Source organism: Kryptolebias marmoratus, linkage group LG24, assembly GCF_001649575.2.
Source record: "Kryptolebias marmoratus isolate JLee-2015 linkage group LG24, ASM164957v2, whole genome shotgun sequence".
NCBI lineage: Eukaryota > Metazoa > Chordata > Actinopteri > Cyprinodontiformes > Rivulidae > Kryptolebias > Kryptolebias marmoratus.
This window is the reverse complement of record NC_051453.1, coordinates 9,839,299-9,867,260: the sequence shown is the minus strand read 5'-3', so window position 1 is coordinate 9,867,260 and position 27,962 is coordinate 9,839,299. Positions and strand designations below refer to the sequence as shown.

The 27,962-nt window shown below is 38.7% G+C and overlaps 3 protein-coding genes across 8 annotated transcripts in view; 2 read left to right on the top strand and 1 right to left on the bottom strand.

Annotated features, from left to right (window-relative positions):
- The first annotated feature begins 526 nt into the window (after window positions 1-526).
- lpar3 (lysophosphatidic acid receptor 3) lies at window positions 527-7,836 on the top strand. The gene is made up of 3 exons (XM_017407070.3): window positions 527-668; window positions 1,442-2,193; window positions 5,581-7,836. Exons 2-3 carry the CDS (start codon window positions 1,455-1,457, stop codon window positions 5,898-5,900), a joined length of 1,059 nt encoding a protein of 352 aa, XP_017262559.1. The 5' UTR covers window positions 527-668; window positions 1,442-1,454; the 3' UTR covers window positions 5,901-7,836.
- A 5,668-nt stretch (window positions 7,837-13,504) lies between these two features.
- On the top strand, window positions 13,505-20,973 carry LOC108230644 (afadin- and alpha-actinin-binding protein-like). 6 transcript variants are annotated; one of them, XM_017407043.2, is made up of 14 exons: window positions 13,505-13,617; window positions 14,911-14,967; window positions 15,308-15,459; window positions 15,699-15,902; window positions 16,152-16,262; window positions 16,554-16,689; window positions 17,046-17,121; window positions 17,422-17,602; window positions 17,822-17,972; window positions 18,337-18,473; window positions 18,996-19,169; window positions 19,250-19,301; window positions 19,677-19,824; window positions 19,922-20,765. In XM_017407043.2, exons 2-14 carry the CDS (start codon window positions 14,949-14,951, stop codon window positions 20,055-20,057), a joined length of 1,677 nt encoding a protein of 558 aa, XP_017262532.1. In that variant the 5' UTR covers window positions 13,505-13,617; window positions 14,911-14,948; the 3' UTR covers window positions 20,058-20,765. The 6 variants fall into 6 exon arrangements, with proteins under 6 accessions (XP_017262532.1, XP_017262533.1, XP_017262530.1 ...); XM_017407044.2 differs by having other exon boundaries at window positions 13,507-13,617; window positions 14,862-14,967; window positions 19,680-19,824; XM_017407041.2 differs by having other exon boundaries at window positions 13,507-13,617; window positions 14,862-14,967.
- A 372-nt stretch (window positions 20,974-21,345) lies between these two features.
- The window catches only part of LOC108230608 (vitellogenin-1-like), a 20,333-nt gene continuing 13,716 nt past the window's right edge, over window positions 21,346-27,962 (bottom strand). Inside the window, exons 12-36 of the mRNA XM_037974195.1 lie at window positions 27,489-27,515; window positions 27,160-27,378; window positions 26,856-27,073; window positions 26,670-26,767; window positions 26,463-26,587; window positions 26,281-26,382; window positions 26,073-26,192; window positions 25,804-25,993; window positions 25,601-25,694; window positions 25,330-25,515; window positions 25,084-25,225; window positions 24,789-25,005; window positions 24,118-24,695; window positions 23,987-24,022; window positions 23,818-23,886; window positions 23,531-23,734; window positions 23,304-23,446; window positions 23,086-23,221; window positions 22,886-23,009; window positions 22,619-22,799; window positions 22,435-22,529; window positions 22,194-22,288; window positions 21,876-22,041; window positions 21,594-21,755; window positions 21,346-21,517 (exon numbers count right to left, since the gene is read on the bottom strand). Coding sequence (XP_037830123.1) covers window positions 21,426-21,517; window positions 21,594-21,755; window positions 21,876-22,041; window positions 22,194-22,288; window positions 22,435-22,529; window positions 22,619-22,799; window positions 22,886-23,009; window positions 23,086-23,221; window positions 23,304-23,446; window positions 23,531-23,734; window positions 23,818-23,886; window positions 23,987-24,022; window positions 24,118-24,695; window positions 24,789-25,005; window positions 25,084-25,225; window positions 25,330-25,515; window positions 25,601-25,694; window positions 25,804-25,993; window positions 26,073-26,192; window positions 26,281-26,382; window positions 26,463-26,587; window positions 26,670-26,767; window positions 26,856-27,073; window positions 27,160-27,378; window positions 27,489-27,515 — 3,819 coding nt within the window. The 3' untranslated portion in view covers window positions 21,346-21,425. The remainder of the gene's footprint in view (window positions 21,518-21,593; window positions 21,756-21,875; window positions 22,042-22,193; window positions 22,289-22,434; window positions 22,530-22,618; window positions 22,800-22,885; window positions 23,010-23,085; window positions 23,222-23,303; window positions 23,447-23,530; window positions 23,735-23,817; window positions 23,887-23,986; window positions 24,023-24,117; window positions 24,696-24,788; window positions 25,006-25,083; window positions 25,226-25,329; window positions 25,516-25,600; window positions 25,695-25,803; window positions 25,994-26,072; window positions 26,193-26,280; window positions 26,383-26,462; window positions 26,588-26,669; window positions 26,768-26,855; window positions 27,074-27,159; window positions 27,379-27,488; window positions 27,516-27,962) is intronic.

Genomic DNA, 27,962 nt, shown 5'->3' with positions numbered 1-27,962 from the left:
AGAGGTAGAAATTGCTCAAAAAACGGAATGAATAACACAGAAAAATCACTCATTTTTGACAGCTACTGTGACTTTGAATGAAATGGGGGGGCCCTCAGGTGAACTTCTGCTTGGGGCCCTATACAACCTAGGGCCGGCCTTAACTTGTGGTTAAGTTGTTCTGGATGTAAGGGATAATGAAGACACATAGCAACAACATAAAGACACATAGCAACAACATAGACCAACTACACATATGACTTCTACTTTTTTTTGACACAAATGGAACCCTATAGTTGTGTGTGGGAGGAGTGTGTGTGTGCGTGTGTGTGTGTGTGTGGGGGGGGGGGCTGTCTAAACACAGGTTTAACCAGGTGAAGCTCAAACAACAACCCACAGGGAAAAAAAGCTGTTTATTGATTTATTAATAAATATAAACATATTTATATAACATATAAATATAAACGTCAATCCTCAGACAGCACCGGCTCGGGATCGCACTCGCAGCTCGTCTCGCGCGGCCTCAGCTGGAGGCTGTTAGGAGGTTGACGCCCTTTACGTCACCGGGCAGAAACTCAAAGACAGGAGTCCTCAGCCTGCTCCAGTCGGCTCTTCCGTCTTCAGCTGCGATGGGTGTTTGCTGAGCTCGGTGGATTTCACAACGCCTTGAAGTCTAACGCACCACGCAGGTAAACTCACCTGTCTCATTCTTCTGTCCTTCTAACTCCTTCTTATTTGTTTGTGTTAGAAAGTATCGCTCTTTTACTCTTTTCTCATAGAATGATTCCTTTTTTTATGCATGTAGATATATATCACAGGGCTTTTAGTAAGTCTGGTCGAACAAGTTTTTGAAAAGTTGCGTAATGAAAGAAACCACTGAGTAAACTTTTGTCTCGGCGCAGATCTGTGTCCAAGTAAATGTTTAATCAGGAAGAGATTGTCTGAACCCGTTTTCATTCTCGTTTCAGCCTTATTGTGATTATTTTCTTGACAACCCTTAGAATAAGCCTCACTGTGTTTGTTCTGTCCTCTGGGGGGAATCTCTTCAAGTTATTTGGCCATGGAGAAAACTACTGGCACTGTGCACTGATCTGATATTATTATCATTTCATTCATCCTGTAATGTTAATCACCTGGATTACTTAAATATACATTCAAATACTTCACTAAGTATTTTAACTCCATGATTTGCTTTGTAAATCGTCCTTCCACTTTCTTTACCCACTTCTCCTTTCAATTAATTGAAATTAAATATTAATATTGGCATAGAATAATAGGGCCATTATTGTTTTAGCTCTAATGCTACTATCTCCATCACTCAGTGGTCATGCACTTAAGAAATGGTGCCATTACCAATTAGTGGATAATGATTCATGCCATTAAGGTTGCAAAATGGTGGTTTTACTTAACCCAACCTGATAAATAATTTTCCATTCTAACTTGGAGTTTTCTCGCTTCACAGACTTGCCTTTAAGATGGGCCAGGACAACATAACCTGTCATTCCAATGAGTCCATGGGCTTCTTCTACAACAAGAGCGGCCAGGAAGACAGGGGGAGCCAAACCCAGCTCATCCTGCAGGTTGGGGGTTCGATCTTCTGCTGCTTCATCCTGGTCTCCAACTCCATGGTCATAGCTGCTGTCATCACCAACAAAAGGTTCCACTATCCTTTCTATTATCTCCTGTCCAACCTAGCTGCCTCGGACTTCCTCGCAGGCATAGCCTATATTTACCTCATGTTTAACACCGGTGCGGTGTCACGAACGCTTACCGTCAAACAATACTTCATTCGCCAAGGACTTCTAGATGTCAGCCTTTCTGCCTCGCTGGCTAACCTGCTTGTTATAGCTCTGGAGCGCTACATTTCCGTTATGAAATGGAAAGTTCATAGCAACCTGACAAAGAGGAGGGTGGTACTGCTGATCATTTTGGTTTGGGCCATCTCCATCTTCATGGGCGCTGTGCCCAGGCTTGGCTGGAACTGCATCTGCGACATCAGTCAGTGTTCCCGGCTCGCTCCCATCTTTAGCAAGAGCTACGTGGTCTTCTGGTCAGTTTCTAACCTGGTAGTTTTCCTCATCATGGTGGCAATTTACCTGAGGATTTACATTTATGTGAAGAGGAAGATTTCGACGATGGAGCAGCACACCAATGGCTCATTCAACCGCAAGAAGACTCCCATCAAACTCATCAAGACGGTCATGGTTGTTATTGGTAAGAGCTGCACATACAAGTGTTGTCCGAGCAAAATCACTAGTGATGCATCAGTGAGTCAGATTAGACAAGGCTTCAAGTTGTTACAGAGGTCATAAGCATATGAGGGTCTGATAAACATGCTGGACTTCAAATATTTATTTTAATGTGAGAAAAAACTCCACAAGGTTAATAATGCAAGTGATTTTAGTAAATGATTCATGATTGTTCATCCAATCCAATTTCATTTGTAAAACACTTTAAAACACCACTTGAATCAGGTGTGTTGGAGCAGAAAAACCTAAAACTTCCAGTTGCACTACTTCATGTTTAAAATGATTAGGGACCACACCGGAGGACAGAGTGCTGTTGATAAGTTCAAGTACCAATGGTCTCAGAGTGGGGGGAAACGTTCTTTAAAAAGAAGAGGAGAGTATCATTCAGGGAACCCAATGGCTTCAGATGACTGTTTTCTGAAGAAAAGACAGGTTCAGACCTGTCAAAAACTCTACAAGCAGGAACATATACTGATGGCTCACAGGCAGGAGGTAAAATTAAGACCCTTATTATGGTTCTGACTTTGTCAATGAAAACGTGAGAGAACAGAGGAGGCATCCACACAAACAGTTTGTGGAGGATTTGAGGACAGGGTCGATAGTTTTAAATAAAACACGTGGTTTATTTTTTTCTTTTGGCATCCTTCACAATTTTATGTTAATGACGGCAGGAATCCTTTAACATTTGAAATGAGACCGCCAATCTGTCCTCCTTCCACTTTCGCTCAGCTCTGCAGCGCTCACGCCTGACAGCATGGGTCGTGTCATTCAGCCAAAGCTCAGATTTAAGTTTAAGCTGCCTGCTCTTTAAAGGAGCAACAGTGTCCATAACAGACTGGCAGGTAGAGTGTAATGCTAATATTGACTTTTTTTTTTAACTCTGCCTTATTTCTCCATCCGATAGTTACTCTGGCTTGATAATAATAATAAAAAATGCTTCATATTGAACAAGTATTGCAACAGTTTTCAGCATAAATAACTAGACTTTTAAGTAAATAACCACCTTATGCAAAAGTGATAGCAGAATAAAGGTTTATAAAATCAAGATGTGGTTAATTTGAATGTAAAAAGCATTCATATTAACCTCTGAAAACACTGAAATTGGAGTTGTTTTAAGATGCCAAAAATCTGCCATGCTTAGAACTTAACTCCTCTATTTTGACTGACCAAATTAAGTTGTTTCAGACAGCTGTCTACTGCAGGTAAGATGCTGACTACTGACAACAGCTTCACAAAACTCCACTTCAGAAAATCTAAACTACCCCTTTAAACTTAAATATTACGTTATTAGCACATTGTAATCCCAAGAGCACCACAAACGTGATTGTACTTCAAGATTAGTCTTTCCTTCTAATAAGGTCCCATTTAAGGCATTTATTGTACAGTTTATTTTATTCAAAATTGGTTGTATAAGTGGTGAGAGATCCCAATGAAAGATGAAAAAGTAAGAGGACGCGGCACACAACAAATAGACTCTTTCACATGATACACCTTTGATACCCAAGTTTCATCACGCCGTCTGAGATCACACACGGATACGCCGTTGCGCCGACTGTGTTTGTTTCAGTGTACGTAGCAAAGGTGGCATAATGAGGTCATTTTGAAGGCGATTTAGATTTCCTTTTGTTTGGGATTTGCAACAGGATACCTTACAATAACAATGGAGCATTTAAATCATTTCCTACTTTGTGTTTTTCTTTTGGAGGAGAAGAATAGGGGTGAACTGATTTATTCTTTTGAATCATCAAATAAGGTCTTTAGAAGCTTATACCGGTTTGAAATGTGTGCTTAAGCTTCTGAAATAAGAAATATGACTCAGGCATTTTCATACATGGATCGGATTCATGCACTGATTTCACTTAAAAACATGCATGAGATAGCGTTGCACCCACCAAAAAAACCACAAAAAAAACGGTCTGTAATTTTGAGTGCTCAGTTTATCCGTCCACATGGCTCCGGACTGTACTGTATAGAGCATAGGAGTTGTTTGCCTGTGTACACCCTTTATTCAAACTGCTGTGTAATTATCTCTCCCTGCAAGGACGCAGGGCTGTGTGGTGAACCGTTCACCATGTCGACTTTCAGTCAGCGTCCCCTCCTCTCTGACCTAAAGAGGAAAAACTATACTTTGCAACTCAGCCAATTGTTTTTAGATGCACATTTCTATAGATTGTGCATGCATTGGTGCTCTTGAGTTTCTTTATGCTCCCCTTAAATCTGCAGTAGTTTCATTCAAAGCTGACTGTTTCCTGAGATTACTTTGATTTGGGGGTAAAACTCCCCGGTGCACTCATGGAAAAACAAAATATATTTAATTTGGTAGCCATATCAGAGAAGGTAAGGGACCAGGTTTGAAAACTTAAACTGAACTCAGCTCTATTAGACCCCTTTGGTCTGTTTCTACATGTCCAGAGGTGGACATGTTACTACCTACAGTCTCTTTCAGCTCTACAAATCCTTCGGTAGCTTGTGCCCAAACCTGTTTCACATCGTAAGTTTGCGTTTTCAGTGGCATAACTTATTATTTAGCAAACACATAGAATTAAAGTTAGAGAAAAACTTGATTTTTGGACTCATCTGCTACAGCAGGGCATACCTTCCTTCAGTGCTACTTCAGATCAGGTATAAAATGTTTTTTGTGTGACTTTGATAGACTTTGTTTTATCAGATTGACGAACCTGGGACTTTTGCAGACACAAAACAAAATGGTTAGGAAAATGTTGAAAAACTAATTGCATTTTGCGCTTAATTTGTGACTCTTGTATCATTAAAATGATTTTGCTCAGCTAAAATCCATTGAAAAAGTGATTAGCTAAAGTTTTAGTATTTCCTTGGAGGAATGCACGTCACCCGCCTGCTTTCAGGGTTAAACTAAGATCATTTTATGTTGACAAATGATGGAGTTGTACCCATTTTGGTCAAACCTCGAAAATAACGTGCAATCTCTAGGGATCAGCTTTTAGCTGAATATCTGTAATGTTGACTGAGTTATAGCCATTTTTGTGTAGGGTAAGCTCAATAAGTGGTGGCGGCTATTTTAGAATTAGATTAATAGATACTCAGCTACTACCACGCCAAGTGTTTGCTCAGTATCTGTGAAATTGTCTGAGTTACAGCAATTTTTGTGTTTTTTTTTTTTAATGGCAGTTGCCATCTTGACACATTTTGACCATCATACACACAGACACGGGGAAAAACATCTCTCCACCTTTTTCTTTTGGTGGCAGGTAACAAATACTGTATAAGCAATAGTCTGCAAATGCATTCTAATGTGAGGAAGCAGTTATTGTAAGCCCTTTATATTCTTCTGTTTTAATCAGATGTAATTTGCTTCTTTATTTCCTGTCTGTAGGGGCGTTTGTGATCTGCTGGACTCCCGGTCTGGTGATCCTGCTAATAGACGGCCTCTGTCAAAGCTGCAATGTGATTAAATTAAAACCCTGGCTGCTGCTGCTGGCTGTCGCCAACTCCGTCATGAACCCCTGCATCTACTCCTACAAGGACAAGGAGATGTGGTTGACTTTGAAAAATCTCTCACGCTGCATCTGCAACGGCACTCGTCGGCAGCGCTCGTCACGGGCCAACAAAAGGCCTCTGAACTCTGCTCAGGAAGGAGGCAATACCCAGCTCTCCTCTGAAGAAACAAAAACTGATGATATACTCAAGACATGAAACCATCGTGTTCACGGTGATCTTCTGTCCAGACAGGAGTGGATATACTACATGATGGGAGATTTCAGTTTCATCCTGTTTTTATGACTTTATCATCAGATCTCGCTGGATGATTTAAGTGTGGATGATGCTGTGCCCTAATGGCTGACAAAAGAAGTGTGCATTACCACTTTTTACCCCTGGATGGTTAGAAATTATAGTGGACTATATTCAAATGTGTATTTGCTAATATGTACTTGTTTGACACCAGTGTAGCTTTTGAGAAATAAATATAATGGGCAGGACACAATTTTAAGAACATAACTTGTGTAAAATACTGTAATCTGCTGTACTGTAACACTCTACTTGAAGATTAGAAAAGACACAATTTTGGCTCAGCTCGCTTTTGATTGAATCAGAAACTCCTGGTGGAAACGGGCATGTTTTTCCTGTAGCATTTTTCCACATCCGCTTCACGCTGCAAACAGCTGCTCATTTACATACGAAGAATGACGTTGCAACACACTGGATTCTTGCTGGAGGCTCGGTACACAGTCTGTAAAACTGAAGAGGACACGATGACGACAGCTCCCCTCCCACACCGGCACCTACACAAATCGCTGCAGGCAGACAGACTTGGACGCTAAATCATTGACAGAGTTCAAATGACTTATCGCCACTTGTACAGTATTTATGCCCATCCTGCTGTAAAGGACTCGATGTAATCGAAGCTTTTTATTTCTTAAGCAGGAGTTTAACCCTAATGAGACTGGTGAGTGGACAGGGTTAAGACTCCAGTAGTTTATTGACCTAAGATTACTCCCTTTCATTCCTGTGCACTCTGACTGTTGGATTTTTGAAATCATAACTATTCACTGCCTTGATGTAAATGTATTTGAAAAATGTTTTGTTTTTTTTTACTTATTGCGTGACATGATAAAGAAACTACAAACTGCATTCTGCAGCATTTTTCTTTTTAAAATGACAGAGACATTAAACTGTCAACTATTGATTTCTGGCCTTTTGTTTTGAAACTTTAAGTTCATCGTTTAGGTTTTTAAAAGAGGATGTCATTAAAAACTGTGGCAGAGCTGTCTGAGAACTACAGCACACTAATATAACCACTGTAGTAGTTCGTCCATCCTTGTGGTTACCACACCTTTCAGTATTATAACATACTTTGTTATATTGTCTGTTGTACCCAAATTGAAAACATAATTTACAAAATTAACATCATGCAGAAGTCAAATAAGTGACTGAAACCATACCATACATGGTTAAAAACATTTTCTGCCATAATATTAGAACCTAATTGTGGCCACTTTCTTATAGACTTAAACACAATATATTTTTTTTCCCCCTCTGTGTTTTATTTTCAACCACTTTAGGAGTCACCCTTTATTAGCCATTTGAAAAAAGTCAGGTTTAAAACTTACAAATCAGCTTCTTTTGTTAAATCTGTAAGTTATTTCTAACTTTTATACTTTTTCTGCAATGCAATCAGTTCACCATTTAGGCTAGACTGAATCTGCTATTTACAGAGCAACATACTAGGATTGTTTTATTTTTTAGTTATTTATTTGTTTATTTATTGTTTTTTTTTGCTTCCATATAATGATTGTCTTAAAACTGAGAAGGGATGTTTTTAACCAAATCAGGATGGAGTGTGATAACTTCACAATCCTCTTCTTTTTCTTATTTTTTGTAGGTTTCTTTTCTTGTCATTGTAACTTTAAACTATACTAGTGTTTGTCTGGCATGTTATTGTATGGGCAACTGCAAAGGCAGTGTTTTTCAGGAAATTATCTGCTATTGGAGAATTTGAATTGTCTGATTAATGTACAAAATATATGAATAAATGTAGTCTGCAGAAAAGTGAAAGAGCTCTCTAAATCTAAGATGTATATTATGTGAGTATGTATAATACCCTTAATCAATAAAAAGTATACATAAAGCCTCCCTTGTTTTGCCTTATGTGCCATTTGAAGCTTCACATCTCCTTATTTAGACAAGTCAACACACTTGAAATGCAGGTTCATTCAGTTTTTGCAACCACAAACTCAAAACACGTTGGTGTTCGTCAAACCGTAGGTAACCTGTTTTATGACATTCCTGTTCACACATCCAAATCTTTTTATTTGACAAAACTCCACACAACTATTAGGATGTGTTTTTCTGTATACAGGCAACATCACGAAGTTACAAAACTTGTTAAAGCAATAATTTATTGCTTAGATTCATTTTTTATACACTTTAGATCGCCGACGTTGTTTTTACGTTCGTTAATCTTACACACCTCTTTTAATAACTGGTAATAAAAGTTGACCTAATTATTTTTAGCTTCCCTCACTTTCATTTAGTGACTTGAAATAGTTTTTATTCATCTTTGGCATGCGATTGTGCTACCACAAGACCTTAACATGTTACAGATTTTAGTTTCAAGGTTTTAGCAAATCTTCCAACTTTTCAGGAAATAGCCAGTATCTGAGTCTGCATCATCTGTGGGACAGAAAGCCCGCATCCAACATGGACAAAACCTTGTAATTACTGCTGATACCTAAATTTGGGTTCCAATCTGCATTTTTTTTTATTGTATAAGAGCAAAAAAGTTCACCAATCAGTATTTTCTTTATTATGGACTGCTTGTAAGAAAAAAAAGCCAGATGAGAAGAGGAGGGAAGAGAGGGGGGAATATTGTATTTCAAGTAATGAACATTAAGAAAACAAAATCAAATTAAATAAACATACGTTTTGGAAACATTTTAGCAATTTGGTTTAAGGTAATAAAGGATGAAAATAATGTTCAGTTCTCTATCATTGGTTTTATTTGTTTTAAAGTCATGTGGTCTGACTACTAAGAAAAAGAAATATTGTCCAATCATAATTTCTTTTAAATTCCCCAATCTTTGTAAGGTAATTAGCCCCGCCCCTTCACATTTGGTATCATTGAAAAGGCTTAAATGTTCTCTGTAGATAGCAAAAGGAGTTAATTCAATAGTATGCAGTGGGTGGGAGATATTCAGGTTTCCAAATGTCCTCCACAGAGGACAAATTTAAACTACTAGTAGTCAGGCACATAAGACTTTTCAGTAGTGAGTTTTGCACGTTCTAAACTTGTCGTGACTGCTGCCTGCCACTCTGGTTGAGCTTTCCCAAAAATATGAGCCGTAAACTGCGTGGCAGCCCTTTTCCCCAGCTCTGCTGTAATTATGCATTTTTGAAAAGGCAGTTAAATTTCACAGATGTTCAGAAATGTGTGGTGGTTTGTTCTAAATCTCAGAGTAAACACATGTGGGCAAAGACCGTTCTGATGTGCAAAACTCTCCCTTTGGTTGTAAACATGAGGGTTCAGATGGAAAGTTACACACCAAAATCTCCCTACTTAAATCTTGCAGTTTCACCTTTAATATTTTAAAGATTTTTGTACATTTTTATTTTATTCAAAGAGTCTAAAACTGAAAAATGAAGAGTTTTCATGTACTGTTAAAATAAGAGAGTAACATTGTGACTTGTGGGATGATTAGGATGTTTAATTTCAGGTGCTGCATGGATTTTTGGGTAACACTGACCTCAAGGACATTGACTGTGACCATGAGGCACTTTTCAATTGTTTCATCAAGCTGTGATTTAAAACCCTTCTTTTACTCTCTGACTTCATTGAACACAAACAGTTTTTTTTCATGTGAAAGCATCATAAATAAATGGGGATGGAGGTCATGATGGTGGAAGACATGTTTTTAAACATAGTTTTTAAAGAAGGCTTTAGATACAATCTCCACCCGTCCATCCATTTCCTTTACCTGCTCCTCCTTTCCGGGTTGTGGGGAGCTGGTGTCTATCTCCAGCAGTCACTGTACAAGAGGCGGGGGACACCCTGGACAGATCGCAGGTCCATCACATGGACAGATGGAGACAAACAACCATTCACACTCTCACTCACACCTAGGGACAATTTAGAGTTACCGTTTAACCTAACCTACGTGTCTTTGATCTGTGTGAAGAAACCGGACAGAACATGCAAACTCCACCCAAAAAAGGCCCCAGGCTGTGAGGCAATCCTGCAAACTTCTTTCTGGGAAATGTCAGCTCTAACCACTGCACGAACGTCTGGTTACAGTCTGGTTTTAAATAATGTATTAATGCATCTTACAAAGCTGTTTAAGTGCAAGTGCTAAGTAATGGGAAAAAGCGAATATCCAGATATCAAACCACTCAAACTCACATTATATTTTCTTTGTTACATATGAGCTCCATGTATCCTTGGCTGAACTCCATTCTTTTATTTTTTTTCCATAAAGGTTTTTAGAGAGTAAATGTTTGATTAAATTGTACTTTCATTATTGGTGAATTCAATGACAAATCAGGTAAAATACACACAAAAAAAACACATTATTGTGCTAGATTTTCTATTTGGGAAACAGAACTATTATTAGGTCATTCCTTATGCTAAGTGACCTCTGGCCATAGTTTGCAGTCAGAGAAGCAGTCAGTATGTCAGTGCATTCAGCTGGAATGTGCATACCTGGTGGCCTGCACGTGTGTTGCAACAAGTCTGGAGATAAGCTGGATTCAGCCTCCTGAAAATACAAGTTCTTAGAGGTCCTTACCACTAAGAATAGCCATCAGCAAGGTTTTCCTGCTCAGGTGCATATCTAACATGAATCCTAAACTCCACACATTATTTGTGATGCACACACACATACACAGAGGCAAACAGTAAAATCCACCCAGTTGTTCATCAATGAGATAATAGTATTAGAACGTAAGATATATTAGATTTTCCTTTATTGTACCATTCAATTTGGCACTAATTTAAAACAAACAAACAAAAAAAAAATGTCTTAGAGCACCATACAAACACATTCCAGTCCAACCAGATCCAATCAAATACAGTCTACTATGGTATAATTAACATTTCGACAAAAATTTGTCTTCCTAAATGTCAACACAAACTGTACTTGTGCACGGTGTAGTCATGTTTTACTGTTTTAACATTAACCCTTCGGTGGCATTTGGGTCAAATGGACCTGAAGTTACAAGGGCTTCTCTTCCTCTCTTCAGTTACGAAGGCTTATGCGATGAAAATGAATATGTGCCTTTTTATATGCCTCTTCAGTAGGAAATTTCATTATAATCTCTTACATGAGCAAACATCCAACTAATTATATTTTATCACAATTTACTGATGATAAAAAGAGAGAGTTTGTTAACCAACAGATTAGGAAACAATAATGCCGCTCAGGCTATGTATTACATCCTGTTTGTTTTGATTGTGGAATGAGCGAAGGTCATTCTTTTTAAAGCTTTGCTGTTTTGCTCTTATTGAATGTGTCTAGCAGAGAAACATGAATCTTTGCTTATGCAGAGTGTTCCACCTTAATCAGGAAAAGAGTTTTTTGTGGTAGACTTGGCTTCTGAAACAGGGTTGTTATTGACTGGTGTTTGCAAAATCTCAGGTGACAAACTGCCTTCACCTGTGTGAGCTAAATGCATGTCACAACAGCCATAAGTCTGAGCTGTTGCTGTGTTGACGGTTTTTGAGCTGTGCAGTGACTCAGCATACACAGCTTGTACACTGCAACAAAATTAATGCATCCTACACCTGCAGCAGTTGAGTCACAAAAGCAAGCTGAAAAAAATAACATCCTGCTTTTGTGTATGGTATAATTTCCTGCTTCAAACTACTGGCTCACAGCCTACAGAAAAGACTAACTTTGAAGATGTCTGGCTCATTTGTTGGGATGTTTTTACATCCTGAGCTCCAGAGATCCTGTTGATAAGCGGCTAAAACATGGCAGCAGTAGCAGATGTCCTGGTTTGGTGGAATGACTTGCAATAAGCGCATATTGATTTAGAAACTAACTAGATTTTTGTTATTGTGATTGCTGAGGCCTGAGTTATGGTGCATAATCAGTAATGTTTCTAATACTTCGCAATAACCTCCCCCTCACACCACATGCTTACTGAGACCACAAATGGCTCTTACTTTCTTTCAGAGGATGTGACAGTGTGTTCTGTAGATTAGGACCTTCTGTTTCCTTTGGATTTTTGCTTTGTAACCAGCAATGCTCTTTAACAGGAACTAGCAACATCTGAACTCAAACCATGTGTAGCAAAAAATTCTCAGTCCTGATCAGAAAACATTTTGAAGTCACTCAAATGAGCAAATATATGAGATGACATGAGATGTTTTTTTGTCTGTGTGTGTGTGTGTGTGTGTGTGTGTGTGTGATTAAAGTTTTACTGAGCTAAGTTGCAGATTCTTGTAAAAATTGGACCATTTAACCCATTAATTGCATTGGATTAAAATGTACTTGTCTCACAACATCACAAGCAGATAAAAGAGGTGCTTGACTGGATGAACAGATACATTCTTATGCACATGAAAATAAATGTGGCATCAATTTACTTAAATCTGACTAAATAAAGCAATACATAAACAGTGTTGGTCTGTTTTTTGCCTTTGATTGCTGAGATAGTTTAACACACTTTCTCTAATGTAAACAAATATATCCAGTGAGCATCTGAAGTTCATATCTGCAGAGAGAGAGGCTAAACTCATTCAAGAGAAATGAAAGAAGAAAAAACAGTTGTTATAGTCGAGAAGGGTGCTGATGAGAAGAGGCACTGCAGTAATTTTGATCTGAAGAATTGGGCCGGTTCCATTCAGATGCATTCACTGCCATCTAGTGGAAGATGAGAACTTTGCCTGTCCAGAAACAGAAACCTGGAACGTCCTGTGTGTTTGTCACAAAAGTAGATCCTCAGCAGCAAAGGCCCAGAGCACCTCCAGTCCCATCTGCTTCAAGTTTGTGCAAAATATGAGGTTGAAAAATCAAAAGCTAAATGTTATGCAGCTTATTATGTGGACTGTAACTTAAGCTGAAGACTATTTCATTTAGCACGTTAGAGAAAAAGACAAATCAATACCTAACAGTAAATGACTGTCGCAAAAGGACAAAGTCAGCATAAAGAATTTAAAGCTATGACCGAAAGAAATTTTTGAAAAAGAGAATGGCCTCTCTTGAGTTTTTCAACTCTGTTGACACCTAAAACCTCTTTTTGGGTGGTGCCATTGAGGCTTTTAAGGGTGGGGTTCCTCGTCAGCCCCAAGGGAGATCAGCTTTACTGCTGACTCCTGTGATGTCTCCCTCAAAGGTGGCCTCAGCTGCTGCTCTTTACCCATCCATCAGACTCTAATGGTGTTATTTAAGATTCAATGGACACATGCTTTGCAATATGACTCCCTCTTTCACCCACCCTGTTTGCCTCTAACTTTTCTCCTGTGTTTGTTCACTTGAGGATGCAGGGGAGATGAAGGTGGTTGAATAAACAAAAGCAATAATAATTCTAATAACTGTCTGTTGAAAGAAATGCCATTTTTACAGACTTGACAAACCTAATTGCAATTATAAAAATAAATAAATCTCTGAATAAAATCTGGTTTGAATAAATGCACTTGTTTTATTTAATCTTCTCCATTTTTTTAAAGGAGAGGGTTTTAAACCTTATATAATTTAAACCGTTTTAAAAAAATTAATTGCCATTAAGAACACTTGAACTGCCTCACAGCAAGCAGCCAATCAAATTGAGCCATGTTTGGTTGCTAGACAACGTGTGGACCAATCAGCGCTGTGTTTGGGTTGTGAGCTGTGTTGTGCGCACTGCCAGCTGGCGGACATGACTGTCGGAGCTGGAAGACGGCGTTTGGGAAATACCTCATTAACTGTGGCGTGAAGTAAGCGCTTGAAACATTTTGTGACGTTTTATTTAATAAGTAATCATTTTCGCTGTTTAAACAGCTCAACTTAGTCCGGAACAGACAGCGGTTCAGGTGTGAAAGTTAGCAGCAGTGGTGGTCATTTTAATGTGGCTAATTAGGACGTGAACGCACACCTGTGCGTCCTTTTTCCCCCCCTGCTTGAACATCATTTGTAAGGTAACAACATTTAAACGATGCTTAACCTAACTGTACAGCTCGGATAAACAAAGGCAAGCAAGGTAACTCAAGTAGAGAGCTTTCAGAAGTTTTTTTTTAAAGTTAATTTAATATTCTCAAAGTGTTTATTTCTCAGTCTGCGTTTTCTCACGTTCCTGCCCAGTTCTGACAATGAGAGAGTTTAAAGTGACTTTACGCAGCGCCATACTCTCCTGGGAAGGAAAACATAATAGCAACTCTTTATGTAAGCCTTAATGTACCCAGTGTTTTTAAGGCCATTGTGTTCAAGGCCAGGTGTGACATTAAAGGTATAAATGGGGCATAACATAATATTCTGTACTGAAGATATTGCACACATGTACCAATCAAAAATTCATTTAATCATTGCTCAGTTTTTAGCTTGAGTTTGTAAACTGTGATTTAGTAAATTAAAGGATAATGCTTGTCCAGCAGTCAGTCTGAGCTGAGTCCCTTTTTAGCTCTAGGTTTCCCATCCATTTAATCAGATTAAGTATAAACCATAGGTCCCATGAACTGCATTTTTATCTCCACAGAATCAACATGTGAAAAAACAACCCACAAATAAATAAATAAAATAGCTGTTGTTGATTCAATGCACATTTTGGTTATTCTACTATAACTGTTGCCCTAAGGTTCAGGTTGTTGTTTGTTTATGTTGACACAGTTTCTTGAAAACTGTGTTATTTTGTTTTCATCCATGTGCTTTGATTGTGTCTTTCTAGAGACAAATCAACATATTGTCTGTCTGAGCTTGACCTGATTAGCCGATTAGTGCCTTGAGATTAAAAAGACAGCCTGGTTCCGACCTGTAACCAGTTAAATGCGACAGTGCTGTAGTTTGACAGCAGAACATCAGTCTTTTAAAGTACAGTAATGCACATTTAGCGTGGAATGCAAACCTATAGCTAGTCTGTTACCCACATTTTCTTTGTTATTCAGCTGCACCACTTCATGTGTACTCCCAGAACCGTGTAATCCACAAAGTGTTGAATGGCCACTGCTAATCTGATTGTCTATTTCAGGGCTGAGTAGGTGGATCTTGTGGTAACACTTGTAATCTGCATGCAATAGATTTTCCAAACACATCACCAGAAGGCTGCGCTGCAACAATGCCAGAAGTGCCGCTGGGTGAGTTTAAATCCTAAATGCTTTGAAGATTAGTGAAAATTTACCATTTAAGATAATATGCTTTGAGCAAACAAGTTGCTATTCTCCACTGGAGTATTTTTCTAGTGTTGTTTTGTGCTTATATTGACAAACCTAATCTATTCTAACTTACTGTAATGTAGATGCCTCACAAATTTTATCCTAAATATATGCAGAATGTTATTCTTAGTTATTATGTAAAATATGAGCTAATTTTCATTCAACATCTCACCTTCGATTAAAAGTTGTCCCTTTTTATTCACTTGTAAATCAGCAGAAGACAATGCAGAGTGTGTATTTGACAGACTTCTTTCCTCTCAAGTCAAGGACGTTCGCCGCAGCTCTGTTGAATGTAGAACACCCCCCTTGAGGCAGTTCAGCCTGCCGTCGCTGCTGCTCCACAGAAGTCCCCACACACTCAGAGCATTTTGTACAGAGCAAAACGTGCAAGAATGTCTGTCACACATCAATCAGGTTAGTGGCCTTTCAGGTGTTTCTGGGGTATTAATAGCTGCTTTGTTGTAAAAATGAATGTGCCTAGTGGTTTGTTACTGAATAGAAGGTACAACACACATGACACCAATCCCTGAACATTAGTAAGAATTTTTATAAGCCCTTAAGACAGCATGCCATCAGGCACTTTCACAAAATGTAAAACGTATGTTGTGTTTATTGTCTAAAGAGAACATGTTGTCGTTGTTCTTCCTTTGCAGGAGGTGTCGTCACTGGGCCTCCCACCTGTTTGGTCAGAGCTGGACAGCAGCTCGGAGCTGAATAATGTGTCTGTGTTAAACTGCATGTATGACCTGATTCAGCTGCACCACAGGAGCCTCAGAACATTAGAAAACATGGAAGTGGAGCAGATTAAGCTGAGCAGCAACGTGGATTACTTGAAGCTTACAACCGGTCATCTAAAAGTACAAGACACTTTTGTTTTAATATTGTATTGGAATAAAACAATGTAGCAACATTGATAAAATTACTAAGTTATACTGAATAGTGCAGAAACTATACCAAAGAAAACCCCACCCCATTTAAGCATGTTTGCTGTACTGCATTTGACAGTTTGCTGTCCTTCTTTAAAACTTTTCCCAAGTTATAAAATCTTTTTTGGGGATTTTCCAAAAGGCTTTGTTGACAATCTGTCTTTTCATTGTGTTTTACAGGAGCAGCTTGAACTTTCTAAGAGAGAAAACACAGGACTCCTTGAGAGAGAACGGCAGCTCCAGCTGAAAGTCAAAAGTTTGCAGAACTGTTTGAAAAATGAAAAGGAAGAGGTGTGATTCACAAAGTTATTTAGCCCAGCAGTGTCAAAATAAAAATGGAGGTGGAAATGCTTCAACCTAAATTTGATTGTAATGAGGGATGGATTGCAAATTTGTGTGAATAGTTTACAAAACTGAGGAAAGTTTTCCCACCTTCCACTTTTTTTTTACATCTTACCTTTGTCAGCCTGCTTGAAAAGCACTGTTGACTGATTTTTTTTTTTGGCTAGGTCTTTATGGTTTTCCTTATACATTTTCTTCACAAAGTACAAACTTGTATGTTATTTTTGTTTGTTTGAACAGGTGCAAAAACTCCAGAGCATTATTTCAAGCCGTGCCAGTCAGTACAATCACGATATGAAAAGAAAGGAAAGAGAGTTTAACAAACTAAAGGAGCGATTAAATCAACTCCTGGCTGATAAAAAGGAGAGAAAACAAGGTAAAATGAAAAATATGTGCAGCACTAGTTATAATTGTAGTATTAAATTGACACCAAGTTGACGCTTTTTGCAAGTTATGTTTCTGTTCTGCAAAAGAGAATGGCAGCGGTACTCAAAAATGATGGGAGAGACATTATTAAGTATATTCTGCTTTGTTTTAAAGTCTACAGCCCTCAGATGTACCAGAAATAGCAAAATGTGAAGAAATGTGGAAAAAAAAAATACAGGCTTCAACATCTCTGTGGAGCCCTCCTGCTCTTTTTAGATTTTAAATAAAATACTTATGTCTTGCATGTTTAAAATGTAAAATAAAACATAATGACCTCTTTGTGCATTATATTTTCTTGCATTTCAGCCATTGATGTTTTAAATAACATGGGGAGAGCTGATGGCAAAAGGAGCCTTTGGAAAACTGAAAAGACAAAGGCAAAGTAAGTTCTGCTCACTTTGGTTTTTATTTTCTTAGTATGGCTAAGTGAATTTTGCTTTTAAGAATACATTAGAAAAAATGATAATTAAGTGAAAAATTGTTTGAATACATGAGGAAGAAAGTCATGCTCGCCTAAAGTTTCTCAGTCCGTTTACTTTGAAACCAGCTTATCTTTTAGTTTTATTGGTATTAAAAATATTACCTCTTTAAATTACTGCAGGAGCTGGATTCCAGCTGAAAAATCTGAGCCTGTAATGGATTCCAGCTACATAATATAATGTTTTCTGTTTCTCATTTTAAGACACGAGGGGGAGATGTACAAAACTCTTCTGTGCGACTATGACTCCAGACAACGGGAGCTTGTGTTGGAAAATGCAGAACTGAAGAAGGTGTTGCATCAGATGAAAAAAGAAATCGCTGCCACACTGAGATTGAGAAAATTGTCTCTGAAAGGAGAAAAACCAGATCTTGGGGGCACACAGGTGGGGCAGGTTAATTTGCTTATTTCATTTCCTTTTTGTAATTTTAATATTATCCATAATTATTCAGTTTTTCAAATGTTCATTACACTGATTTGTACTCTTTTCCTTTATTTTAAACATCCAAATGAGACAAAAACATGCCAAAAATGGATAATTTGTAACAGAATCTTGTCCACATGTTTGAAAATAGATTGAAAAACATTTTCATCACCATTTTAGGCTGCTTCAGAGGAGGAAGAGGAAGAAATGTTTGATTCCAGCAAGGAAAGTGTAGAGCTGAACTGTGTTCACGCTCGGGAGAAACTGACCAACAGTATTCGCCTTCAGTGGAGAAAACTCAAGAGCCACGTCGAAAGACTGGACAGCCAAGGTAGCTTTGATACATCCACCATCTTATCACCACCTAATATTGATAATCTTTAAAGAAGCCTTACTGTAAAACTTTGTGGGAATAGAGAACACATCTAATCAACAAAACATAGATTTTAATCCTTTTCTGCATAATTGTACCATTTGTCTCACAAATTAAAAAAGAAGTTACAGAGCAAGAATAAAAATTTTCAGATCAATCCAGATGTGCTTCAGTATGCAGATGGTCTAGAAATATCACATTTCATATGGAAGTAAAAATGTCTACATTATGTCTATTGTCTTTTTTTTTCTTCTCTAACTTTTTGTCTTTAATAGTTACAGTATAGATTTTATATAGAACTAACTTTGTGTGGTGTGTTCAGTGTTTTTGACTCAGGCGGGTGAAAGTACAAACGGCGATGCTGTTCCTCGAGAGACTCACGAGGAGGAGATGGAAAGACTGAAGCTGGAGATCCAACAGTGCAAAGACTTCATTCAAACACAACAGCAGCTCCTACAAGTAAGACTGACTTCATCTTAAAACAAGTTAAAGTTGATCTTTTAGTCCTTTTAGGCACCTGTTAACAAAATGGTTGTTTTCCTCTTAGTGGCTGACGACCTCCTAACAAAAGGTTAACAATCTCAGGGGATGAACGAGAATTTCATTCCACAGAGGTTTTCAAAATTAGTTTTAGACTTGTGCAAAATAACAACACATTTAATGGAATATTAAGGTCTGTGATGGTAAATAAAATCAAACTCTGCTGTTACACCCAGAGGTGTGTTTGATGAATTCTTGTATTTATGGAATTGCTTATAATGAAAAAGCAGATGTTTATATTATGTACAAACACTGGGGAATTCAGTGAACAAAAAGGTTAAGAGCCATTGAGTCCCTTTTTAAATTTTTACTCTTGTTTCCTGTTAATTATAACCAGGGTTGGGAATGTTTACTCCTAATGTTTGTGAAATACTTTGAATACAAAATAGCTCGATAAATAAATTGCCACTGACTGACCATATCTGTTCTTTCTTTTTGCAGCAGCAACTGAGCTCTCCTTGTGATGAAGACGCTGCAACACTGCTGAACGATGGCTACATGCTGCAGGAGAAGGTGCGCCTCAGGGATGAGTGGAAAATCCTGGAGGAACAGAGGAAGATCTTTGAGAAGGAAAGGAAGAACTTCACTGAAGCAGCTATTAGACTGAGCCATGAGGTGAATAAAAATACAACTTCCTGATTCAGTTAGCTGTTTAGACTGATTTTAAAATGACTTATTTCTGGTTGAACTTGCAGAGAAAGATCTTTGAAGAGGATCGGGCAACATGGCTCAAACACCAGTTTCTAAGTATGAATTCCTTTTAAAAATTCGGTCAAAAATCCAAACGGCATTTACAGACTTTGACAGTCTCTTTGTTCAGGTTTTTCTTTGTTAATATGACCATGATACAATGAACAAATGCTGACTTGTGAAACGACTAATCAGCCTTAACTTAAATGTAGTGTAAATACATATTAGTCTGCAAAAGTCAAATTACTGAGAAATAAAACAAGACTAAATCATAGCAATCTGCAAATATTAGGATAGTAATGGAAGGCATGTTTTCAGAAGCAAATTTAACTGTTTTACAGTTGTTTAACAATGTGTAGAGGACAAATTAAATGTAAAATATAAATAGTTAAAAAAGTAATAATCCACCATTCAGCAATTATCTTATCTTAGCAGATGAAACAAAGGTTAGTTCACTGTTGGCTCCAGAAAAGCTCATCGACTGCCATTTGGACGCAGCTTCTTCTACACCTGACGTTTCGCTCACATCACCTTCAGTGGCTGACTTACAGCACAAACTTAGCCTTATTCCAGAAAACAGGTATAGTGCTTTTTTTCATTTTGATTTCTGAAAATAATGCATGTATTTGAATGTAACTACATTTTGACCATTTTTGTCTGTAAAAAATGACTTCCAGATCCACAAAACCTAAAAGACAATCTGAGGACACAAACGATCTCTGTGGAAATGATCATCTCCAGGACAAACAGTGGACTGACAGTGAAGATCTCAGCAGCCATTCACTCACACAGGAGAAGAACTGCACTATATGAAGCCATCATATAACAATTACTGTCTGTGTCCGGTGATTATGTATGAAATTAGAAATAAACCTGACGTGATTAAAACAACACAGATTGTAAAATAAATTGTGGAAGCCAAAGGTTTTCTGGTTAGTTGCTTGTATTTTGTGCTACTGGAACAAAATTAGAAATAATTATTTCTTTGTTTTTTTTTAGCTTATTGTTGTAGAGAATGTGGTAAATGTATATCTCATTGTGATTCTGTAAACTTTGTTTTAGCATGCATTTATGTGTATTACCTGCATCTGAACATTTTCTGTTTTGGTCAGTGGAGATGTGCAACAAGCGATCCCATTTCCTTTACTTACTGGTTAATGCTGCAGCTGATGTTGCCTTAATGTTGACTTCCTTCTTAGGTTACTTTATCATGTTGAATTTCTTTGACGTCACAGTTTTAAAATAATGCAACTGTTTCTCTCAGTGCAATGAGAAACTTGAACAAAAAGAATAATTAATATATGGTTCCTCAGATTTCATATCAGATTACTAGAATCTGATTTACAGCTTTTTATCTAATATGGTAATTAATGTGTAAAAGTCTGTAAAACCTAAGCATGTGTTGGACCTTTTATAATATTAAGGATGGACCACATCAGTGTTATTGTGACTGTAAGCTCATTTATTTTGTATTGACCAATGGCTGTAAGTTGTTCCTCTAAAATGTGATACGCCACACTAGTACTTCTTTTATTTGAGTGATTTATTTTACATTTATAAACACAAGAAGCTTCTTCATTTTGTCTTTTTGAAATCCGTTTTTGAGCTGCTTTCTAATTTTTCACTTCCACCGTCAGTCCTTGGGTTCTCCATGGAGCTGTTGTGTTCTGTGATGGAAATGTAAAGCTGCTGGGATCAAGTCAAGTTCAGTGGGAGTGTCAATAAAGAGGTAGGTTGCTCTAATATTATTTTAAGTGTCAAAATAGCCTACAAATATGAAGAAGACAACTCACAGGAGTTAAAAAAAACATTTAAATTGATCTTTTAATTTCTTTGACCATTGTGCATTTAACTGCTGAGAAAAACCAAACGAAAAACCAAATATTTGAAAGTATTATAGACAATTTAAATGCTACAAAGGATTTTCAAGTAAGATTGAGAATATGAAGCATTTCTTGCCTTTGTGTGATTAGAATCAAAGATGTAAACGCTGAAAAGAGTTTTTTATTTGTAAAATGATGAGCTGCTTGTTTATGTAAACATTTTTTGTTTTGCAGTTCTATGAAAATTAAGTTGCAACCAAAAACACAAAATCAGTCATAATGATTCTGAGATGCAGTTTATTAATAGTTACAGATAAAACACACACATGAAATTACGTATTGACAGTAGATGGTGTTCTTAAGCACACTTGGCGTTGCAGCTACAGGCCAGGTGAGCCTGTGTGGCTTCCCTCAGGTCCACGCTTCTGTCAAAGGCGCTGATGTCAGAATCTGCAAAAATGAGAACAAATCAGTTAGAAACAATGTTTTTTGTTCTTTAAATTTGTGTGTTTAGTTTTAGACTCACCAGCTGGCTGACAGTTGAAACCAACAGTGACAGTGGTGGTTTTGGTGGGCATGCAGCCAGGCAGACAGCGTGCCACAGGCTCAACAGAGTAGCATTTGGAGTTCTTGCCATGGATGGTCACTTCTTTCTCCAGTGGCACAGACTCAAGCTTCAGATGGCACTCTGTAGGAGAACAGTGTTGATTATAAAGGGTGCATTGCATATGCAGTTGTGAAAAAGAGAAGACTGAAATGAACCTTTGTACTGCTAAAAGATTATTTCTTAATGTTCTTTGTGTTTTACCAGAGGGATCCCTGCAGCTCTCAGATGGCAGAATCCAGGATTGAGCGAAGCTGACTGAGTTCTTGACCACACGTCCGTTGGGGGTGCGATACTCCTGTCTGATTTCTCCATCAGCCTTTCCACAAAGTCCACAGGTCTTGCCTTTCATCCAGTCCACTAGCAGAACCTGCAATGTAAAAGGTTACATTAGAAATATTAAATATACTGTATCTGGAACTAATGTCAATTATCAACTTTGCTGATTTTTTAGGTTCAATTTTTGGCTTTTAGTTTCTATAAAAAAACAAACAAACATCCCAGCAAAAGTAGTACTTTTACCTTCCATGTGTCCTTGTCAAAGTAGACTTCTTGGAGACCATGGCTAGGTGCGTACACAGCAAGGCCCTCTCCACTTCGTCTGATCTCAATGGAAGCTGTAAAACAAGTTGAAATTTAAATAAGATGTAATTTTATGAGGCTGCGATAGAAGCACAATGGAAATTGCAGTTTATAGTTTCCTTTATTAAAATAAACACAAGCTTTTTAACAAGGGAATAAGTCAAGAACTGGTTATTGAAACCTGTTGGGTGGCGGTACGGCAGGTTGGTTAAGGGGATTTCCATTTCGTTGACCTTCACAGTCACATTGTTGTTCTTTGGGTACATGTCAATATCACTACAAGCAGAAAAACAAAAGCCTCATTTAGCTTAATCATTTTTTGGACAACAACCAAAGACTCATTCTTGCTCGTGTTGGAAACGTACATGTCAGCAATTTTGACGTTGATGTGGTGTTGATCTGTTGAATCCTTTCTCAGGAGAACCATGAATTTCAGCTCCTCTGTGCAGTCCTGGGCCAGAACCTGGTAGCAAGATGAGGGCATCTTGTGCGTGTAGGTTCTGTTGTTGAATGTGGTCAGTTTATCGTCAATGTAGCTGCATTCAGCTGAGGAAGAGAAAAAATGCTTTAAAATGTGCTGGAAAACATGACAACTGTTGTATTTAGTTTTAAACAAAAACATCAGCTGTTACCTGCAATGGCCTTGGCGAGCATGAAGTGGACTTTCTCAAAGACTTCATCAAAGGGGGTGTAACCTCTGAGCTCCTCGAGTGGCATAGTGAAAGGAAGATGCAGAGCCATCTTGTAGGTATTGTTCTGTGAGCAGAATAAATACTGGTTATTTACAAGACCATAAAGTGCTGTTTTGGCAGAACAGCATGATTTCTGATACCATTGGTGACTTTGCAATGACATCGATTGTCTTGTTGGATGTTGCAGCCACAATGAAGGAGATATTCCTGGTGCTGTTATCAGACTTCACTTTGTTCAAGACAGCCATGAATTTACGAGGAACATACTTTTCTGCCCTGAAAGAAATGTAAATGTTGATTTATTAAATTTTACATCCCATTATAAATGGGTTACAACAGTACTCAAAGCATTTCTTACATCTTTCGATAACGTCTGAGAGCAGAGGGAAGTCTTTCCCAGGACAGCTTGAGGCGAGCTGCAGGGCTTGAACCAACAAAGCCAGTTTCTCCAGTAACCATGGTGCTGTACTTCCTGCATTCTGCTCCCCAGGCAAATTTAGCCTGTTAAGACACAATAAACATTAGTATAAATCACCTGATTTTATAGGTAGACCTCTGATTTTTGGTGCAAAAATAGTTTCTTACAGTAACTTTGTGCTTGCTCAGCAGAACTCCATCAGCACAGAACGTCCAGTTGTTCTCAGGAGCAAGAGGAGCAAAAATGATTTGAACTCTGTAGGTTGGTTGGTCAAGGTAGGCAGCAAGTTGGTATCCCACCATTCTCTTATCAGCTTTAACAGCGCGGAAAATGACAGCCAAGATGGCAGCCTCATCGTCAAGGTATTTGTTCTGTGATTACAAATATGGGTAAAAAAATGCTGGTTCACAATCAAAAACTTTTGTTCTTTTTGTTTTTGATGAGTAAATTTCACCTTTTTGTAGATGGCCTCAAAGCTGGCTGCACTGCTCCTGCTTTGGGAAGATGATCTGGAGGTGAAAGTCTGCAACAGGATTTTAAAAGAAAATAGATAAGTAAAAGCTATACTCAAAGTAATGAAATTTTGAATTTGTCCCCATAATTTTGAGACATGTACAGCATACCTTCTTGTGGTTCCTTCGGAAAGTTTCATTCACGTGCTATTGGTAAAAAAAACATTGTTGTCAGATATCATACTAAACACCTTCTGTTGATTGTAAAATTCATTTTAAAGTAACAAAACAGAGATGTTTACCTTTGAGTCAAGAGCACTTGAGCGAGAAGAACTTGAAGAACTTGAGCTAGCACTGAAGAGTGACGCAAGGCTTGATGCAGAGCTGGTCCTGGATGAGCTGCTGACAGATCTTGAAGAGCTAAGTTTGCTGCTGCTTCTCTTGCTGCTTCTGCTGCTGCTGCTGCTGCTGCTACTTCTGCTGCTGCTGCTGCTGCTCCTTCGGCTGCTACTGCTGCTGCTACTGCTGCTACTGCTGCTGCTGCGGCGGCTGCTGCTGCTGCTGCTGCTGCTGCTGCTGCTGCTGCTGTTGGTGGATATGGCAGCTGCATTGATGATCTTTCTGTTGGAACGAGATGATGAGCTGGAAGAGACAGAGGACGTCTTGAAGGAACGGCTTGAAGAAGAGCTTCTGGAGCTAGAGGAGGAGGAGGAGGAACTGTTGAGTCTGGAAGACAGGATTTTGTTGAGCTTCATCAGGACTGGTTCTACGCTCTCAATAATGTCTTCTTTGTTCAGATCGATCCGTTTGATGAGCTTCTCTGCAGCCTTTGCTCCAACCTTAACCTCCATCTCCAGTCTTTCCACGGCTTCACCTTCAACTGAAAGAATGAGTAAATAACAACTTTAATATGTTTCATATGTGTGCAATATTTCTGCAAGATGTTCAGAACTGTATTTTCTTCTATTCTTACCTGGTTTTACATCAAAAGTGAAGTTGTGGCTTCCGGCCAGTTTGTACAGGACAATGTCTTGGATGGAAGCACCATTTTCAGTGGCAACCTTGAAGCAAGCCTTCAGTCCAACACCAAGGTATTTAGCACAATACCTCTTTGCAAATGAACGGACCTTGTGTTTGAAAATAGGTTCGGCAACTTCATCATCCAAGGGAAGGATCTCTGAGGATTTGGACTATGAGAAGACATAACCTTTAATCATATGTGAAACTGCAGGCACGTTTGTAGGTTTACAAATAGTGTTCAAATTTACCATGCTATCAGCAGCTGAGGAAGCAATCCTAGATGAAACAATCTTGCTTGCGGCGGATAGCCAGACTTTGGGTGGTAAGACTGGAGTGACTCTCTCAACAGTGGGCTCCTCAATATCTCTTGCCACAGCAAATGTCTCAACACTGGTCAAAAAAATATAAATGTACAGTCATCCAGAATGAAAAGATAGACAAAAACATATGTTACTTATTTCTAGGTACAGACTAAAGACAACTATTAGTCTTACTTCAAAGCTGTAATGTTTTCAGGCACAGAAACAGGAAGAGCTTCGATCTTAAAGTCGCCCTCTTTGATGTTAAGTCTTGCAACAAACTTGGCTGGCACAATGGAGTAGAGTTTAGCTTTTGATACCAGAGCAGCCTGCAGAATGGCGGTGTTAATCCCCATCACAGCATATGTGTTCATAGCAACACTAAAGACAGAAAAAATATCAGTTTTATGATGTGAAACATTTGTACTGACATTGTGTGACAATTAGTTTTATCCAATAAATTTACCTTGGTTTGATCTCAGTCTCCAGCTGGATATCAGTTTCCCAAAGACTGCTGAGGGGGAAGTCTTCAGGCAGACGTGGTGATGTGGTGGGCTTGACTAAGAAAACAGGTAAGGTCACGAGTTATTTCTTTGAATATTAGTTGGCCTACAAATAGTGGATAGGATTTCAGATCACATTGTATTTGTTTTATAACAGTTTACTCACTTTTAATAGCGGCTGCAGCCACAGCAGCAGTGTACAGACTGAGCTCCATTGGCAGACCGGCAGCAGTGGGAAGGATGCGTCTCACCTCAGCAGCCAATACAGGTTTAGCATAATGAACATCGATACCAGACAGAAGCAGAGTCTTGAGAGCATTTCTTCCATATTCCTGAATAGGGAATGCCCTGGCATACTGTTGAGGAAGAATACATCATTATAATTGTCTCGAAAACCTTTGTCCTGAGCTTGATGGGTTGTTTTCTGCATCATACCTCAACAGCCTGATCGATCATGGCTTTGTCAATGTTAGCAAAGCCAATCTCCTGTCCAAAGAACTTGACGGAGATGGAAGCCAGTGGTTCGCTGGTGGGCAGAGACCTCCACTCAGACAGCTGTGAATAGAGAAAATGTTATCTGTTTCTTTATTTGGTGCTGCATACAAATTTGTCCATTTTATTTGCGACTTTCACTGTTGCTTACAGCCTTGATGACACGCTTCATTTTGGTGATCCTGTCAACATTTTCAGAAATTGCAGGGTTTTTGAGAATAGCCTCCTGAAGTCCCTCAGTTTTCACTCCAATCTAAGAAAAAGAAAGCATAAATGTAAAACTGGTACTTTTAATATTAGCTGCTAAACAAATCGATTTTTATTTTCCCTTACCTCTATCACATTAGCAGTTGCTCCAGCAATGAAGGCTCCGGCCTTGGCAACAACAGATTTTGGCAGAACGGAGGCGGCGTCGTTGATGTAAAAAGCAGTACCAGCAGCACCAAGCATCAAGGAGTCTGATGAAGATTTGAAAGACTCAGTTAGTGCATACTGCAGCAGAAATAATTAAAAATCAAAGTTCATTTTTTAATGTCGTACTGTTGTAGATTTCAGCATGGACAGCCCTGCTGAAATGCAAGCTCAGTCTATCCAGTTTTGAACCCAAGATTTTCATGGCAACGCTGCAAGCTGCAGAACTATAATAAAAGCATATAAAAAGATTACTGAATGTGAAAGAGTTTGTGCACACTGACCTGACAAATTGGGATCAGAGAGGTGACTTACACTGAGGGATGGATGGTGGCTGGGCTCCTGCTCAGTGACTTCATGTGAGAGTAAGTGAAGCTGGCAACCTGCAGGTTCTCCTCTTTTTTCAGTGAGTTGGCAACAGTGGTCACCAATGCCATAGAAGGGTTTGTCTCAAACAGAACGATGCATGAAAGCATACGGAGCTCTTGGTGCAGAGCCTTGTCCATGTAGAGTTGAAGAGCCAGTTCCTGGACCTATTTGAGAAGAGAAAACAAAAAGTTGTTGTGGATTTCTGTGAAAAGACAGGAACACTGTCAGATGTCTGATGTTGAAATCCCACCAGTCTGGGCTCCTTCTTTGCAATGTTCCTCAAGGCCATGATGGCTTCACTGTGGACTGACATTGGCAGGGAAGCAGCAGCAGTACCATGAATGGGCATGATCTTTGTGATTGACTTGAAGCTAGAAGGATGTCCAGCATTTCCCAAGACCTTCAAGAACAGGGTAATGTTTTCTATCTCACTCTTAGCAACAGCTTCAGCAAGACGCTCCTGGATTGGCTGCAAGGTAAAAAAAAAAAAAAGAAAAAAAAAGAAATTCAGAATTTTAATATCTTATTTACAGGTTTTCCTCAATGTATGGAAAATATATGTTTGTAGGCTATATTCACCTTTATGAATTCAACAGGACAGGCNACCTTGGGATTCCCCCGGAGGAGCTGGCCCAAGTGGCTGGGGAGAGGGAAGTCTGGGTCTCCCTGCTTAGGCTCCTGCCCCCGCGACCCGACCCCGGATAAGCGGAAGACAATGGATGGATGGATGGAAAAATTTCTTTGCTGGCAGGCCAGTTCAGCACCTGGACTCTTCTATTACAAAGCCATGCTGTTGTAATAGATGCAGTATACGATTCAGAATGTGCCTTCAAAAACTCCAAAAATTGGTCTCCTCGGTTACTGGGCATTTAAAAATAGAAGGGATACTTCACAGGGGTAAACCCAGCCTTGTCCCAATGTTTTGATGTATGTTTCTGCAATTAAAGTCAAAAACACCCAATTTTTTCAAAAGAATGTAGTTTTTTTTGGACTCTACAGAAGTGGAGACGTGTTCTCTGGAGTGACAAATCACACTTCAATGACTGACAATCC

Coding starts and splice junctions, on each gene's coding strand:
- LOC108230644 (XM_017407043.2), top strand. Junction 16,263..16,553: donor TGAAAAATGAAAAGGAAGAG/GTGTGATTCACA, acceptor TTGTTTGAACAG/GTGCAAAAACTCCAGAGCAT. Junction 17,603..17,821: donor CAGATCTTGGGGGCACACAG/GTGGGGCAGGTT, acceptor TCACCATTTTAG/GCTGCTTCAGAGGAGGAAGA.
- lpar3 (XM_017407070.3), top strand. CDS start 1,455: ATGGGCCAGGACAACATAACCTGTCATTCCAATGAGTCCATGGGCTTC. Junction 2,194..5,580: donor GACGGTCATGGTTGTTATTG/GTAAGAGCTGCA, acceptor TCCTGTCTGTAG/GGGCGTTTGTGATCTGCTGG.